Genomic DNA, 17047 nt, shown 5'->3' with positions numbered 1-17047 from the left:
CAGCAGGAAAACAGAGTAACTCCACGAATTCAACAAGTATTTAATATAAGGAAACGGTCAAACGGAACTAAAATGAGACCATCAAACGAACAGAGATAGACCCCTAGTGCTGGAGAGCAAAGGCAAGGAACAGGGGTTCTGAGAGTCTAGAACTTGAAGGGAAAGCCCTACAGACCTTTGCAGGGGCAGCGTATACAGCAGATGCTGATACTTAAGGAGCTCAGAAGCGCGGTCCTTGAGTAAAATCTGGGGCTTGGAGTTCTGAGCGCTTCTCAGTGGTCGCTGAAACCTCTGAGCGAGTACGATGAAACCTGCTCCGGGAATGGAAAACAAACAAACAAACAAACAAAACAAAACAAAAAAAACCCAACCTGGACGCTGGCACCAACTGCCCCTGCCCGCTGGAGCTTTGTTGCCATGGTGACCTTCATCCAAACAGCCCTTCTCCTTTCCTCTGGCCTCCTGGTTCCTCTCTAGTTCCCCCTAGTGGCAGGATTTAATACAACTCAGCAAAGGAGAAACTACAGTGCCGAGTTCCAACTCCATGGGGCAGAACCTAGAAGGGTGTGTTTGAAAGAGAGACCTGTTTGCTTCACAGCTGGCACATTTGCTACAGGAAAAAATTCTAACTCCTCAGCAAGACTGTTCTCAGTCAAGCCCCAATCTATAGCCTTAACTTACCTCTCTAGCCATCACCACCGAAATCTTGGGGTAGCCCCACATGCCAAAGCCTAAACACTTTCTCTGACCTTAATGGGTTATTTGTTATTCCTTAAAACTCATAAAAAACTATCATATCATAGATCATATCTGCTTCTGCTCACACTAGTAACTCTGTGTGGAACTGTCCCCTCCCCTCTTCATTCCACAGATTTCCATGATCGTCTTAGAAATATCATTTAAACTTACTGAGCCCTATGTGTGTACACTGTTCCAGGCTCTTCACTCATTTAACTTGTTAATTTAATCCTTCAACACAACCCTGTGAGGTATATCCTATTTATTTCCATCTTTTACAAATAAAAGTGGTTAAATAACTTGCCCCAAATCACATAACTAATAAATAATAGACCAGGTGTTCCAAAGCCTTTGAACTTAACCAGTTCAAAATACTGCCTTATAAGATTCACATCAAAGGTCACCTCCTCTGAGAGGACTCCTACACTCCCTCAGGCCAAATTATTTGCTTCCTCCCTGATACTAATATATTTTTATCATGGCAGAGCTTTTCAGGGTGCATGATCTTTTTTCAGGTATTTATATCTCTGTACCTTCTATAAATAATCTAGTGCACAATTGCCCAATAGATCTTCCTGCAGTGATGCTGCGGTATCTGTGTTGTACAGTGTAGTGGCCACAAGGCCCATGTGGCTACTGAGCAGTTGAAATGTAGACAGTGTTACCCACTTTATTTTACTGAAATTTATTTAAATTTAAATCGGAACAGCCACGTGGGGCTAGTGGCTACCATATTGAATAGTGAAGACCTAGTGCACAGCAAAGCACCGAATAATAATTCCTCAAAAAAAAAGTTCACCAAGTGAATGAATCATCCGTGAAAGACACATTGGGCAAAGAAAAAAAACTTGTATAGCTCCATTTTTGTTTTTCTTTTTCACCACATACAGACTCACATTGGTTTACTTGATTAATAAACATGTCTATGAATACACATTCAACAAAATATTATATAGCTCCACTCTCAAGACCTATCCCATATTTTATCTTGCACAATAATATGTATTACGAACCACATTATTTTTTTACTGTAAGACTTTTTAAAGGATGTTAACAATTCTGCTGTGTAAATATTTAATTTTTAATTGTCTGTCCCTGCTCTGCAATCCTTTTTTTTCCCCCTCTGTACTGTTCACTGATAAATCCCAAATGACTAGCTCAGGGTCTAGTAGGGACTCAAATACTTTTTGAATGAATGAATGAATCATGCCTACTGGGGCATCTTTGTGAACTGCGAAAATCGAATTTACAAGTCGCTTTCAAATATGTAATTTTTATGAACACAGCGTAATAATTAAGGAAATAGGTACGTTAAATTTTGTAGCCATTAAGCATCTAGTCATTTTAATTGTGAAGATTTTTTTCATTGGCATTTTGGAACAAAACCCTATCGTTTCCAATTTCCAAACAAAAACTGTCTTTGTCCTCTGAAAGGTGCTCACAACCTCCTCCAAATGCTTGACTGAAACTAGGCCTTCGACGGGGCAGAAACCACGATGTTCAAAATGTCCATTTCTAAGGGAGGGCTCTAAATCGGTTATTCTTCACGCCAATTAAAACGGAGATTGAAAGCTCCGCCCAAGGCTTAAGCTCCCGGAACCGAGTCCTCAGTGAGGCCAGGGAAGCGCATCCACCAACCCGGATCCGCAGGACCCCAAACTGGAGGACCCGTAAGACCCAGGGCACCCGCGCCGAGGCCCCAGCCCCGCCGAGGCCCCGCCCCGCCGAGGCCCCGCCCCCAGTGCTGCCATAGAAACCCAGAAAGCGCCATGGCTGCCGCCGGTCTCGGAGGAGAGATTTTGACACTGCCGATGGTACCCAAGTCACCGTCACTTGCGCCACGTCCAGCCGCTCCCATGCGAGGGAGGCCTAAGAAGTGTCTGGTCTATCCGCATCCCCCGAAGAGCTCCCGCGTGTCTCCGTCGGTTCTGCGCTGGCTCCAGGGCCTGGATCTCAGCTTCTTCCCCAGAAACATCAACAGGTGCTGGAGCAGGGCCGGCCCCCGCCGCCTGGCGGGAGCCTCGGTCGGAGCACAGCAGCCCCGGGGTCCACGCAGGGGCTTTCTCCTGGGATCGCCCCCGCCCACTCACCACCACCACCACCCCCCACACACACACATACACTGCTTGCTTTCTTAGGGAGCTGACCTAAAAAAATAGGAAGGAGCATTTCACTCAATCGGTCAATCAGTCAATCAATCATTACATAGACTTGAGCTAATACAGACTGCTTTGGTGACTACAAAAAAAGTAAAAGAGTCCAGGCTCTTTCTTCAGAGACATTGGACATTAATACTAGTGGCAGTTAATATTTGCTCTGGGCGTGCAAACTAAATTCCATAAAAATAATGACTTTGTTGCAGGCAAGGACTCTGGTTTACTAATTTCGGTATTCCTCAAGAAAGATAAGCCTGAAATTTTCAGTGTACCTAGGTATCACATGGGCATCTTGTTAAAATGCAGGTTCGATACAAATGAATAGTTTGGGGTTCATAAAAAGAACACCATGGTCTTTGGTGTGTGTCATCTTACCCAAAGGCTATTCCATAGCAGGTCCTCCTTGGAGCAATGGTACAACAACATTCTGTAACTTGCTGTCAGTATAGTATAGTAAATTGGTGTTAATGAACCATAATCACAAACTGTGTAAGTAACTGCATTTTATTTTATTTCCTTATTGTTATGGATCAGGGATTTTTCAAATGGCTTCCTGATAGCAGAAATATTCACTGTACACTACCCCTGGGACCTTAAATTGTCATCCTTTAAAAATGGAACTTCTTTAAAAGTCAAGTTGGATAACTGGGCGCAGTTGGAAAAGGTAAATTAGCAACCAATGACACTTTTAACTGTTGAAAAGTTTATGTTTGAAGAGGTGTATTCTTGAGGTCGTGGATTTCTCTGTATATGCATGTGTGGCCGTGTTTTAGGACGCAGTGCAGCTGGGTAGGCAGCTTGTTTCCTTGTATTGAAAAGAAGGTTATTAAAGTTTATGTCATGAGTCACCTGTGAAACTGAGCATACTCATTTCAAATTGGAGTGGGATATAATGGTTGATTTTCTTGCTGAGTAATAATAACTTAATAATTAACATGTTAAACCTCAAAATATTAGTTGAGGATTAAAGGGGGATTAAAGTGAATTCACAGTAATTGGAGATTTTTATACAACTTCTTATGGTGAAAGTATTCTCTTTCTACTATTTCAGTTCCTGGCAAGAAAAAAACTTAGATTACCTAAAGAACTAATCCACGGAACAATTCATTGTAAAGCTGGAGTACCTGAAATACTGATACAGGAGGTGTACACCTTGTTAACACATCGAGAGTGAGTTATTTGGAATTTTCTAGTAATATAATATGAAATTTTGATAATATAAATCTTATTACTAAAATGGGGCTTGTCAACAATATTTATTTTTTTATTTCCAGAATTAAAAGTATCCAGGATGACCTTGTGAATTTCACAGACTACAGTTACCAGATGCAGTTGCCCCTGGTGCCCAGATCGACAGCTTCAAAGTCTATTAAAGATAACATTAGGTTATCAGAATTAATAGGCAATCCAAACAAGCTCAACAATGAACGTAAAGTAGAGTTCCTCTTCCTTTTACAAATGTTGCAAAGAAAATTGAGCAGAAAACTGAATCCAAGTAAGTTTTCTTGGAAATAGTCAACTGGGTTCTTCCAAGCTTAAGAAGGCTCTTCTTGAGCACAGATGAAAGAAAAGCCTGCCACTGTGCCCTGATTCATAGACTGTTGTAATTTCATCTACTGCGACTTTTATTGTTATTAATTCAGTCATACTTATTACCATATATGTATTCATATCTATCATATTATTTTGTGCTTTTCATTTATTCTCTGTTTCTTCTTTTTATCTTACCTATTTTTCTTCTCCTTTTGGACTGAACTTTTATCCAAAGACTTTTTTCCTCCCTACTAATTTGGAAAATCATAAATTTCTACTCTCTTTAGTGCTACACTAGAAACTTTAACATGCATATTTATCTTAGTCTAAGAGTAATATCTTTATTCTCTTCCTCAAACTGAAAGGACCTTACAACACTAGGACACTGACCAATCCCTACCAGCCCCCTCCCCACTTCAGTTCTTTTGTTGGTCAGCATTTTCGTTTTGTCAAGTTATTTTTTTAACACTGCAAAATCAGGTATCATTATTTTTTATACCGAATACTTACTTACATTTAATCTATCTCACTATTACTTCCACTCACTGGGTCTTGTCAGAATTCCTGGAACGAAACACAACCATTCCATTTAGTCATCAGTTTAAATGTCCATCTTAGTGCAAAGCTAACCTATATCTCTGCTGTCTTCTTTGGAACACATTTTCTCTTTAGCCATGGATATACCTCAACACTTCGATTCTTGAACAGAATTCTGCTATCACCGGTGTTGATTTTTGAGAATGCTGATTTTAAGCAGCCAAAGTAATTAATTGTGATAATCACAGTTCTGGGAATGACCGGGGTGGTGTTTAAGCATAAACAGGGCATGGCTGATGAGCAGAAATGACCTTAGACACGTCTTCCAGCCTCAGTGAGGGTGAGCTGCTGAGGAGCAGGTGATCTTTAGAAGCACGGTGAAACTGATGCCCAAGTGCTGCAGTTGATAGAATTAGTTAATAAGAAATACGGGAAACATGGGAAATAATTGTGTCACTATTTTTACAGTATAAAAATGTTTTCAAAATGAAATAGATACTGTATGGTTTTACTTATATGAAATATAAAAACATGTAAAGCTAACCTATGATGATAGAAGTCAAGACAGAGTTTTAGTTTTAGGGTACTGTATGGGAGAGCCAGGAAGGGATTTTGGGGTGCTAGCACTATACTATTTCTGGATCTGGGTGATGGCATCCCAGGTATGTATTCACTCCAAAAATTCATCAAACTGTAAACATACGATTTGTTCATTTTTCTGTACATATATTACTATTGAATGAAAGCTTATTGGGACTTCCAGTGGTTAAGACTCCGTGCTTGCAAGGCAGGGGGCATGGGTTCCATCCCTGGCGAGGGAAATAAGATCCCACATGCTGTGTGGCCAAACATTTTTTAAAAAATAAAATAAAAGGGCTTCCCTGGTGGCGCAGTGGTTAACAATCTGCCTGCCAATGCAGGGGACATGGGCTCGAGCCCTGGTCCGGGAAGATCCCACATGCCACAGAGCAGCTGGGCCCGTGAGCCACAACTACTGAGCCTGCACATCTGGAGCCTGTGCTCCGCAACAAGAGAGGCCGCGATAGTGAGAGGCCCGCGCACCACGATGAAGAGTGGCCCCTGCTCACCGCAACTAGAGAAAGCCCTCGCACAGAAACGAACACCCAACACAGCCAAAAATAAATAAATTAATAATAATAATCTTAAAAAATAATAAAATAAAGAATAAATTGGCTGAATTAAAAAAAAAGCTTAACAAAAGACTAATAGGAACATAGGGATACTGTCTTTAAAGTAACTTTTTTTTTTTTTTTTGCGGTACGCGGGCCTCTCACTGTTGTGGCCTCTCCCGTTGCGGAGCACAGGCTCCGGACGCGCAGGCCCAGCGGCCATGGCTCACGGGCCCAGCCGCTCCGCGGCATGTGGCATCTTCCCGGACCGGGGCACGAACCCGCGTGCCCTGCATCGGCAGGCGGACTCTCAACCACTGCTCCACCAGGGAAGCCCTAAAGTAACTTTCTTAAAGCAACTATTTTGTGCATCAGAGATGTGAACCATGGTGGAGAGGGTTATTAAACCTACGTATCCACACTGCTCTCAGGAATATGATACAACAGATGTCTAACTTGCTTAACTTAAAATTGTGGTGTTGTATTTTGACCATGGCCATAGTGAATTTTTAAGAAAGAATTTTTGTTTACATTTTATAGAATGGTTTGAGGTCAAACCAACAGTGGGAGAATCGACTTTCAGTCATGGTCCTGCCCAAGCCTGTGGGTGCAAATGTAATTCAGTCGTTTCGAAGGAAAGAGTTGCTCCTGTGTGTAAGTTTTTAAAAAGTTTTTTCAATTGTTAAAAATGATGTTTTTGTTTTGTTTGTTTAAAATTTCAAAATAGTTAAAATGTTGGTCTAGGCATTCAGTCTAGAACGGTGCAGTAGGTTGATGTGTGTGCTTTTGGATAGGTGGCGGGAGCATGCTAAGAACCAGTTACAACAGGGGAAAATCCCAGGCCAGCGTTTCCCCGCCTGCTACTATAGGAGCCATTTCAATTCTGATTTCAGCTTAAAAAAGTACATCTGAAACGGGAAGCTCGTTGGCAGAGCTCAAAACTCAATCCTGTAGCAGCTGGATGATGAATCAGTCCTAAGGCAGATACAGACAACCTGCACACCTAGACTTCCCCATCACTTGTTTTACAAAAAGCCACGAGTTTAAATCCTGTTAATTCAGAAAGCACTTAACACCAAAGCAAACTGCAGCCAAACATGGGCCAAAGTCAGCCTCTGCCTGACTTTTTGGTATAGCCTGCAAGTTAATGGTTTTTACATGTTTAAATGGTTGACAACATATACCAAAATTCCACATAATGGTACTGAAATCACAGGCTGTTCATCTGAAAAGCTTCTAATTATCAAATAGAGTGGCAAAATTTAATTGTAAGAAAGGTTACCTTTTTTTTTTTAACACTTAAGTTCCTCTCTTTGTTTACGTAAATCTAGCATCTAGCAAAATAATGAGCCAAGGGAATGTAGATTTCTTAGTTGTCACTGGCCCCTCATATTAGAACTGAGTCACCTAAAGAGTCTGAGTGGCCAGCTTGGACACCTCAGTGCAGAATTCTAGAAACCGAATTATGAATTCTTTATATTTGCCAAATCTAAGCACTATTAAAATCACGGCACTGTTGCCTCACCTGCTTTCTGAAGCAACATCTAAAAATAGTTGAGTCATATTCAGTATCAGATGCACCAAAATAAGCCCTGGGTATTTTTAGGCTCCACCGATGACTTTTGGAGATGGTGGCATTTGGGTTTTGTATTTCCGACTACTATAATGCATGCTTTAAATATTCTGTTTACCAGGCATTTAGACTAACCTGTGCTCAGCCTGTTGCCAATCGTTCTGCATATGTCTGGTATGTTAGAAACACAGATGGTCATATACAATATTTAATAACCACAAATGGATTTTAATTTTGTTTATTTAAATGTTACACCAAATACAGGTAATGGTGGCAATCCACTTAAAGAAATTCACATGAAGCAAGCTGGAAAACATTCTTTTGACTCTATGAAACCTATCAGAACATGGAAAAGGAACCCAGAAGAGCACCTGTCTGATGGGCTTTGAAGAAGCGATGCCACCACCTCTTGCCACTCTAAAGGGATACAATCACCTAGTCTTGGATATATTTCAATAATAAGTAAATTAAAGGGGTGTCTTATCTATAGTTGGGCTGAAGAACGTATTTTTTTAATTCAATTCGACAACCATTTATTCAACACCTGCACCTAGTAGTGTTGAAAATACAAAATCAGTTTAATTAGTATAGAATGAACAAAAATAATTTTAAATGTACAGTTAAATATAATTCACCAAGATGAATGAGAATTCTTTCTCATAAATTTTGTAGGAATGGCGAATCTACTTTGTAATATATTTTCCTCACTAGAAAGAGAAGAGCCATCCTACGAATATGACTGACAGTATTTATTTACACGTCATGTTCATCAACAAAATTTATTCTGAATGATTATTACTGTTATACATAGGCCCATTGAAAATCTTGCCCACTTCCATAAATAACTTTACTTAAGCCATCAAAAAAAAAAAAAAGTCATCTTTCCTGTTGATACTGAGTTGTGGGGAAGGAAAATCATGTTTTACTTGGTGTTTAGCAAATAATTTAGTTTGATTTTAAAAAATGCCGCCTGCTTGCTGCCATGCCCCATATTTTTACTGAAGGGAAACAAAAGCAGTGATCTACTGAAAAACTGATATTTCATATATTCTTGGTAATTTAAAATTCATATTTGGAAAATTTTCTTCAAGTGGAATTATTCACGTTTTTATGCTATCTCATTAATAGTGTCATTTGACTTCCAAGATGAGTATTACTAATGCTGAATCCCATGATATGCTTGTCAATTTCCAACAAAATTCTATTCGTTTTTCTGCATTTTTGAAGCCTTAGAGAGTTTAATTCGAATTTCTGCCTCCAGAGACTTCCTTGTTTAATCTTACCCTTCTGGATAGGTAATATTTAGTAAAAGAAATTAATGAGAGCCCTGATGAAATAGATGACTTCTTGGGAAAGGTTTAGAAAATTATGAGAATAATTTTTAAACCATAAAATATAGTTCCTTAGGAAAGGATTTTAGAAACAAGTCTTCTGAAGCTCAGCTAGAGAAACGTCCAGAGAAAAGGATTAGATTTGGTTAAACAGTCAAATAATAAGTTTCTTTATTCTCTTGGCTCTGTGTTCAATCTCCTGAAAAAGCTACTCACTCATGGCCTGACCTTGGTTAAGTTCCCAAGGCCCCTGTGGGACCTACGGAGAGTTTCGAAAATACAGGAGAGTCTGGAAGCTTCATTTCATAGTGACTAAGGACATGAAGGAAGTGGGGATATGGTGAAAGTAGGTAACGTCAAGAGCTTCTTAAGATGAGTTGTGTCAACAGAAGCCAACACTTCAGGCAAATCTAAGGAAGGTCATTTTCTTCACAAAGATCTTTGACAGAAGAAAGCAGTGAACTATTGTAGGAGCTACAGCAGCCCCTATAGGAACAGAACCTTTCAATCAATTGGCAGAATGCTTATCACGGGAATGGAAGCTTCTGTGGTATGCTGTTTATATTAATTAGTAAGCCTCTTTTTTCTCTCTTTTATACTAATTCTGGGGTTTATTGTGGTCAGTGTTTCTTACAAGTGGAGAATCATCCTCCTGAACAGTCCAATCACATGATTTTTCTAGGTTTCTAAGCAGGGTAATAACCCAAATGGACAGCGCAGCCCTTCATACATCTGATGACTTTAACCCAGAATTTAGCGAGAGATGGTGTCCTCTCACTGGTGGTTCTAGGGACAAGACTGATGTTCATCTTAGCAGTTAACTGTGTCATATCTGGCTTTAACTGCAGTATTTATTAAAATCATTGTCTAATGAGACTTCTTTCATAAAAGCATACTTAAACTTGCAAAATAATTTGTCCACATTATCAGTAATATGGACACCTTCAAATAAAAACAAGTTCATGTTCTTTGGGTTTTCATGCATACTAAATATAACAATGAAATTTAACTTTATAAATTTTTAAAACTTTTGTTTTTCATATTAAGACACATACAGATCAACATAGTCAATGACATTTTATGAAGAATTAATAGTCATAATATTAAGGTATAGAACACTGTTGAAGTCAAGGAATAACAGAATTGCATTTGAATCAATCAAATTTAGGCTTTAGACAAATACTGGGTTATACCTCAATGGTCTTCATGTGCTAAAGAGTTGTAAGATCTTTTTCATACTTCATACATTAAAATATTATTTCCTGCATTCATTAAAAATACAGAAGAATGTAACAATTGTCTATATATGTATAACTTAATGTCTTTGAAGTATTTAAAGCACAGATTAGGGTTTTTAGTCTATTTTAAAACAAAACAGAGAATGATAGTAGGATTTAGACTGCCACATTTTAAGTGAGGAGATTTCAGTACATATATGCCAATTAATAATACCCCTCACCTAAAAAAAAAAAATCTGAATTACACATATCACTAAGGGTTAAAAAGTAATTCTCAGGTATGATTTATATTACCCATTGCATCTCTGAGTTGTATACATTCTCTTCTATAATATTAACTATTTTCTTTATAAAATGGAATTTAAGGCTAAAATGCTTTTTTTGTGGAGTTAGAAGTAGGTCAGTGTGATAGACAGGTACATAATATATATTGTTTTCTGTTTTAAGAAACTTAAGAAAAATTTTAAAGCATTTTAAATGCAGCAAGTTTAAAGATAATAAAAAACACCATTATTCTAGTTATATGAGCTCACTCCCTAATTAGACAAAACACCTGTATTATAAATCTTGTAAAACAGCTTGAGTATCAAAGTACTATTCTTCCTAGTGTGCATTCATTTCGTAAATTTTGAAGTCAGAATTCTAGTACAATTGAAATACTTGTCGTCACGCCTCAGGCTTTTTAAAAATATCGACAGATGTACTATTTTAATAAATATTTTTAAAACTTGAATTTATATAATATATGCCAAATTTCAACTAATATCCTATTACAGAAATTTGTTTGAAACTAATTTTCATCAAATAAATTGTTTATTATAACTATATTATAATGTAACTTGATTAGAGATTATGTGAATATTAAATACATTAATCAAAATTAATATTCATAAATACCAAATATCTTTTTAAATAGTGAATTATCATCAAATGCAAATTTTCACATAGATTTCACTGCATTTTGTGTTTTTCACCTCTAATTTTTTTCATGCTTATGTAGCCTATTCCTTTATAATTAGACATTTGAGTTTCAGCTACAGAACTTGGGAATGTTTTCTCTTTAAAAAAATAAAACTCAAAAGTATTTTGCGTACCCATTTATTGATATATATTAAACTTATAACTGAAAACTTCGATTAAATATGAGCTAAAACTAGTGGTTTACTATACATTTTATAGAGGACAATACCAGTGTTTGTTAACTTGAAGATCAGTTGTACACACCTTACATTTCGACACTTCAAGATATTCAGTCACCCAAACACTCTAAGCGCCTACTGCACGTCAAGCACTATTCTAGCTGTTGCACTATTTTATAAGTTTCAGTGTTTCAACAATAGAATATTTGGTACCTTTTGTGCTTTGTGAAAAGTTTATATGCTCTTTTAGATTTGTCAGTCCTTTATAATTTAAATATTACCTTCCTCCCAAATAAGGAGACACCTATTTTTCCTTGAAATTATATAAATATTTTATTTGTTGAAGTTAACAAATAAAATCAACTGTGAGTCCCCACTTCCCACCTCCTCCTCCAGACCTTTGGCTCTTGGACAACAAAGGTTAAAGGTAATACTAACCGGAAAAAGGTCTTTCAAAAAACAATTGTGAGAAGAACCTTCTGTCAAAATGGGTTGAGTCGTATTCCAGTCCCCAAAGGTGAGAATGGGTTCACCTTTGCCCACATCAGAGCGTCATTCAAGGAGATGGTGGATTTCCCATCTTCAAGGAAAAATACAGGGCCCTGCACAGTGACAGTTAAGGGAAGAGAAGACGAGATTATGAATTTGCAATATGTTTTTAAACTTCCAGAAACAGACTCACGCTAATAAAAAACCACTGGTGATATTTAAGCAACACTGATAGGAAATTTATAAATAAGAGAAAAATTAGATTCTTTGAATTGCCACCAAATAGAGAAACATTTTAAAATATCTTAACATTATGCCCTGATGTCTTTCAAAATAGAATTTAGTTTTATAATTTGAATTCGTTAATTACAATGGCGCTGTCAGTGGCAATAGGTATTGCTAACCTATTAATTACTACAAAGTTAACATTTATAAAGGCATATATGCCTAATAATAGACTTTAATATACTTCACTCTTTTAATCATACAGCCTACATCAATACAGCTGCGAAAATTATTTAAGCCAGAAATTCAACCTGCTCTCCAGAAGATGAAAAATACACTGCTATATATGTGTATATATAATTTAAAGTCCTGTCAACCCTGTGATTTACTAGCATATCTATAATTTAGTTATATCAGCTATTTTGTATGTCGAGGGTAGTTCTGAAGAACTAAATCCAAAAAAATCTTTCAATGTGTATCTCCCAGCTCTTAGAAGGAAAAGCATGATTTTACAAACGCAGAATGGAATAAAAACTTACTTTCTTCATTACTTTCTAAAGTTATCAGGTTTTTTATCATGATTTCCAATGACAACAGCTTGTTGTTAGTAAATTATTTCTAGATATTAGGAAATCCATTACATGAAGTAGGCAGCTTGAAATTTTAGTTTTAAGCAGAACACATTGATTTTCTGCAGGAACAGAAATATCCTAGGAGGGTAGCCCCGCCCCCCGCACCTCTGAATCAGTCATTTGCGCCCTAGTGTATGTAAGATAATGAGTAGATCCTTTCCTAATGTGTGTGTGAGTGCAGAGAGGTTAGCCTGTGGAGTAGGTCATCTGTCTGTCTCAGATGGAGAAAAAGTCCTGAAGAGGAGAAAGAAACAGGAAAGTGTCTGCTAGAAGCTCATGCAGGGCGGTGAGTGGCACTGAAAATGTATTCTGAAAGCTGCATAATGGTTTTTGCTCTTAATCATAAGTTCTTGAGTTTACTGCTTTAGTTCTTTATCTCTGAACATAAGTGGATAAGCACGTATACAACTATGTGTTCTGTCTGTGGTTTGGAATATATTGCTGTGTTCTGAAGACTTAGTTTGTTTCTGGTGTCAAGTCAAGCTATAGTTAGAGTTTACATTAGCAGCAAGATATTTAATTGGAGCGATTATCCCCCCACATACCTTTCTCCATTGACCTGGCATGTCAGTGTTAGAAATGTAATTAGCTACGTTACATTAGAAATACAAGAATCCACTTAGTAAAATGTGAATGTACCCAAGAGGTGGCGTTCTTTTAGTCCCACCTGGTCTCCATTAGCATTTCATGGGGATTCAGCTTTGTTTACTTCTTGGGGACACCTACAACCGGTCCTGGCTCTGGGATGATGAAGGATCCTCTATTTTCTGGAGAAAGTGGCACCCCTGGGTCACAATGGGAGGCTCTGGCATCGTTCACCATCATGACTTTGATTGGGCATGAGGGACCATTCCTTGGGAATTAGCCATCCCTAATGATTGATCCCCGTAATTTTTAACTGCTGAAAAGGTCCGTAAATCAATGTAAGAATATGCATAATATATCAATGATATATTATGCATCTAACAGTTGTTAATTGCTTTCTTTGTGTTTATAAAATACAAATGGAGACTATAAAGTTAAATTTAATCTACTGAGATATAATTTGTAACTGTGTTGATTGTTGCTTTGTCTTTCTTATTTAATTTCCCTAAGGATATAATCTATATGTATTTTAAAACATTTGTTACTAAGTATATCTATTATATGAATTGCTTTTGTGATAACAGTACCATGACTATGTCTCTGAATTTATTTCAAGGAGAAAGAAAACATTTATACCAAATATGGAAGCATTAAGGGCAATATTTTCTCACTGGGCCTCAGGTCTCTTTATAGGTACCTACTTTTATTCAGGTTGTGCTTATTTTTTTTTTTTTTTTTTTTAGCGGTACGCGGGCCTCTCACTGTTGTGGCCTCTCCCGTTGCGGAGCACAGGCTCCGGACGCGCAGGCTCAGCGGCCATGGCTCACGGGCCCAGCCGCTCCGCGGCATGTGGGATCTTCCTGGACCGGGGCACGAACCTGTGTCCCCTGCATCGGCAGGCGGACTCTCAACCACTGCGCCACCAGGGAAGCCCTGGGTTGTGCTTATTTTAAGATCACATTTCAAAACATAATGAAACAAATAAAAATGATGAACATGCACAATTTATGCCTGACATTATGCTGTACCTGGATTTTTAATCCCGTAAAACAAGAAATGTGGATATCAGAGTGACTCGGAAGGTTTGACCCGGTCACATAATCTGGTCCAATAATTCCTCTGAGTGGTTCTTCTTTCAGTCTCTTCAGTAAAGTTGCATAAACCATTCTTTGTGAATCAGAAGGGGGTGTATATTGAGATTCTTCTGATGATCTATATTTTCAACAGATATTCCATTTTTAGTTTTGTAGAATCACAGGGTTGTTAAGGTTTAGATTAAAAAACAGTCCCTGATGATTATTTAGTTCTCCTTTATAAAACATGGCAAATCAACTTTAGACTCAATGTATAGTAAAATGAAGGACTTAAAAAAGGCAGGAAAGAGCGCTGTAAATTATTACTGAATATATGCTAAACGACACAAGATTCATTATCCTGCCAAGATAAATAATGAGACAACCAAATTTTCAATAAGTTTGTCTGTAATATTAAGTGATACCTTCTGTATCCCAATTTTTATATCAGATTCACTCACCGGTTGATGGATTGTGTGCAAGCTCTCCATGCATCCAATTCCTCAGAAAGGTGTTCAATTTTTATAGGCACTGACACCTTCCGATGTTTCAATAGCTGACTGAAACATGTGAAAAAGACATTAACATCTGCCATCCAAGACAAAGATAGCAAAAGAGCAAATGAACTTTAAATAACTGCAATTTCAGATTTAACAACTGTTGTTCACAAATCTATGTGTATATGTAAATATATACATGTAGGGGTGTGTGTGTGCGTGCAAGTCCTGGGCAGGTCAAAAATATTCAATAAATATTGGTTGGATGACAGGCCGAATATTGCTGAGTAACAGCCACAGCCAGCTACGGTGTGGTCCAGTGTGTCTCCGTATTAAAAATGACTCTTAGAGGGCTTCCCTGGTGGCGCAGTGGTTGAGAGTCCGCCTGCCGATGCAGGGCACACGGGTTCGTGCCCCGGTCCGGGAAGATTCCCACATGCCGCGGAGCGGCTGGGCCCGTGAGCCGTGGCCGCTGAGCCTGCGCGTCCTGAGCCTGTGCTCCGCAACGGGAGAGGCCACAACAGTGAGAGGCCCATGTACCAAAAAAAAAAAAAAAAAAAAAAAAAAAAGAAAACTGACTCTTAAAAAGCAAGTGGAACAGTAAGAAAAGAATGTCAATTAGCGGAAAGCAATGGAAATGCTGATTTCAATTCTTTAAAGACAGGAATGTGTGAAAAAAAAGCAGTGAGACAGTGACAGCAGTGATCCATCACATCTGTGTATAGAAAACTGGAAAACAGGTATAATGTTGTTGTTAATTATGAGGCTGTAGATAAGGAATTACTAGTCCCAGTTTCCATAAGTTACAAACTCAGTATGTTTTTCAAGGAACTAGTTGGTTGAAATTTAAAAGTAAAAGCCGTTTAGGAGATAAAAAGAAAAAGAACATAAGACCTTACAGGTGATATAAGACTAAGATTAAGCATTTCTGTAATTTATATCTTGTGGTTAACTCTTGCTGGTTTGTCATCATTCTGCTGGGCCATGATCAGAATTGGTGAGAAAAAGTATATAAATACCCTCCCCCCACACACATAGCCCTAACATTTCAGTAATATTATCTCAAGTCAGTTGGTAGCTTGTTTTTTATCAACCTCAAATTATTGACTTAAAAATTTTTTATTGATAATGTCGCCTGGCTCCAAAACAAATTCTTTAAATCATATGGTTTCCCTGTGTCTACAGTTCTGCACTTGGTAGTGCTTTGTCTGCCCGGTAGTTTTTGATGATCTACTGTAGATAGAACACTGTTAAAGAGTGAGGAGAAAAACCCAGGGAACTAGGTGGACAGAGCACTATGAAAATACCAGAGAAAAGCTTACATGTGTACACGGGGAAATCACAGGTGTTTCACTTTGGCTGGAGCAGAGAACACGTAAGACACAGTGGGTGATAAGGATGCAATGTGACTTCTGTGGAATTTCAAAGTAAGACTAAGGATCTAAAATGTTATCTGTTCACTAGCGGGGAGTCTCATCATCAGGGAGGCTAGTGCGACCGTTGTAGGGGTGACAGGAGGAGGGGGTTAGGGTGACTAGAGGAAGGGCTACCACAGGGGACAGTTAGTGAAGACGGTAAGTGTGGGTCCCAGAGAATGAGAAACGTGCGGGTGTGGGAACTTACTGCATAATTGGATGTTGACAGCGAGGAAGAACACCTAACCCTGATCCTGAGCATTTAATTCTGGACGACAGAAGTATAATGACATCATCAGAAGAAAAGAGCGAACCCAGGAGGAATAGATGTGAGAAGGAAGATGGCTTTAATTCTGAGTGCACTGAGGTCAGCGAGCTGAGGGGCGTCCAGCCAGGCGCTGTACCTGCCTACAGAAGGGTGAGTCGTCCGCACAGAGGTGAGAGGGTGGGTTCTGAGGGACAGAGTACAGGCAGGTCCCGGAGCTCGCGTTCCTCTCTCTGAACTAACACGTTTCTAACCCAGCCACACTGCCTCGAGTCTCTCCTGCCTTAGGAATAAAATGCCTTCCTTGCATTGGTGATATTTTTTCAAGGGACCATTTTCTCTCTTTCATTACCAAAGTCATATAGAGCTGAACATAGATCATTAAATAATATTAATTCCATGTGATACATCCTACTGTTCTTACAATATATTTTCTAAATATTGTTAAAAGTTGCTTTCGAATTGTGGTCATGCTGCCTGCTAGATCTCTC

General features: G+C 38.4%; 2 protein-coding genes across 3 annotated transcripts in view; one reads left to right on the top strand and one right to left on the bottom strand.

Moving 5' to 3' along the window:
- The first annotated feature begins 2507 nt into the window (after nucleotides 1-2507).
- SPATA4 (spermatogenesis associated 4) lies at nucleotides 2508-8046 on the top strand. The gene is given in 8 exon segments (XM_007448455.1): nucleotides 2508-2719; nucleotides 3429-3558; nucleotides 3946-4064; nucleotides 4169-4389; nucleotides 6635-6748; nucleotides 7311-7313; nucleotides 7932-8006; nucleotides 8009-8046. Coding segments are annotated over 8 exon segments (912 nt in total).
- Nucleotides 8047-11857: 3811 nt separating this feature from the next.
- WDR17 (WD repeat domain 17) overlaps nucleotides 11858-17047 on the bottom strand; it is a 70998-nt gene continuing 65808 nt past the window's right edge. For both annotated transcript variants that reach the window (XM_007448453.1, XM_007448454.1), the window contains 3 exons: nucleotides 14841-14939; nucleotides 14335-14518; nucleotides 11858-11977 (listed from right to left, as the gene is read on the bottom strand). In XM_007448453.1, coding sequence (XP_007448515.1) covers nucleotides 11858-11977; nucleotides 14335-14518; nucleotides 14841-14939 — 403 coding nt within the window. The remainder of the gene's footprint in view (nucleotides 11978-14334; nucleotides 14519-14840; nucleotides 14940-17047) is intronic.

This window comes from Lipotes vexillifer, unplaced genomic scaffold, assembly GCF_000442215.2.
Source record: "Lipotes vexillifer unplaced genomic scaffold, Lipotes_vexillifer_v1.1 scaffold1091, whole genome shotgun sequence".
Taxonomy (NCBI): domain Eukaryota; kingdom Metazoa; phylum Chordata; class Mammalia; order Artiodactyla; family Lipotidae; genus Lipotes; species Lipotes vexillifer.
The sequence above is the reverse complement of the archived record's forward strand: the minus strand, read 5'-3'. Positions and strand labels throughout refer to the sequence as shown.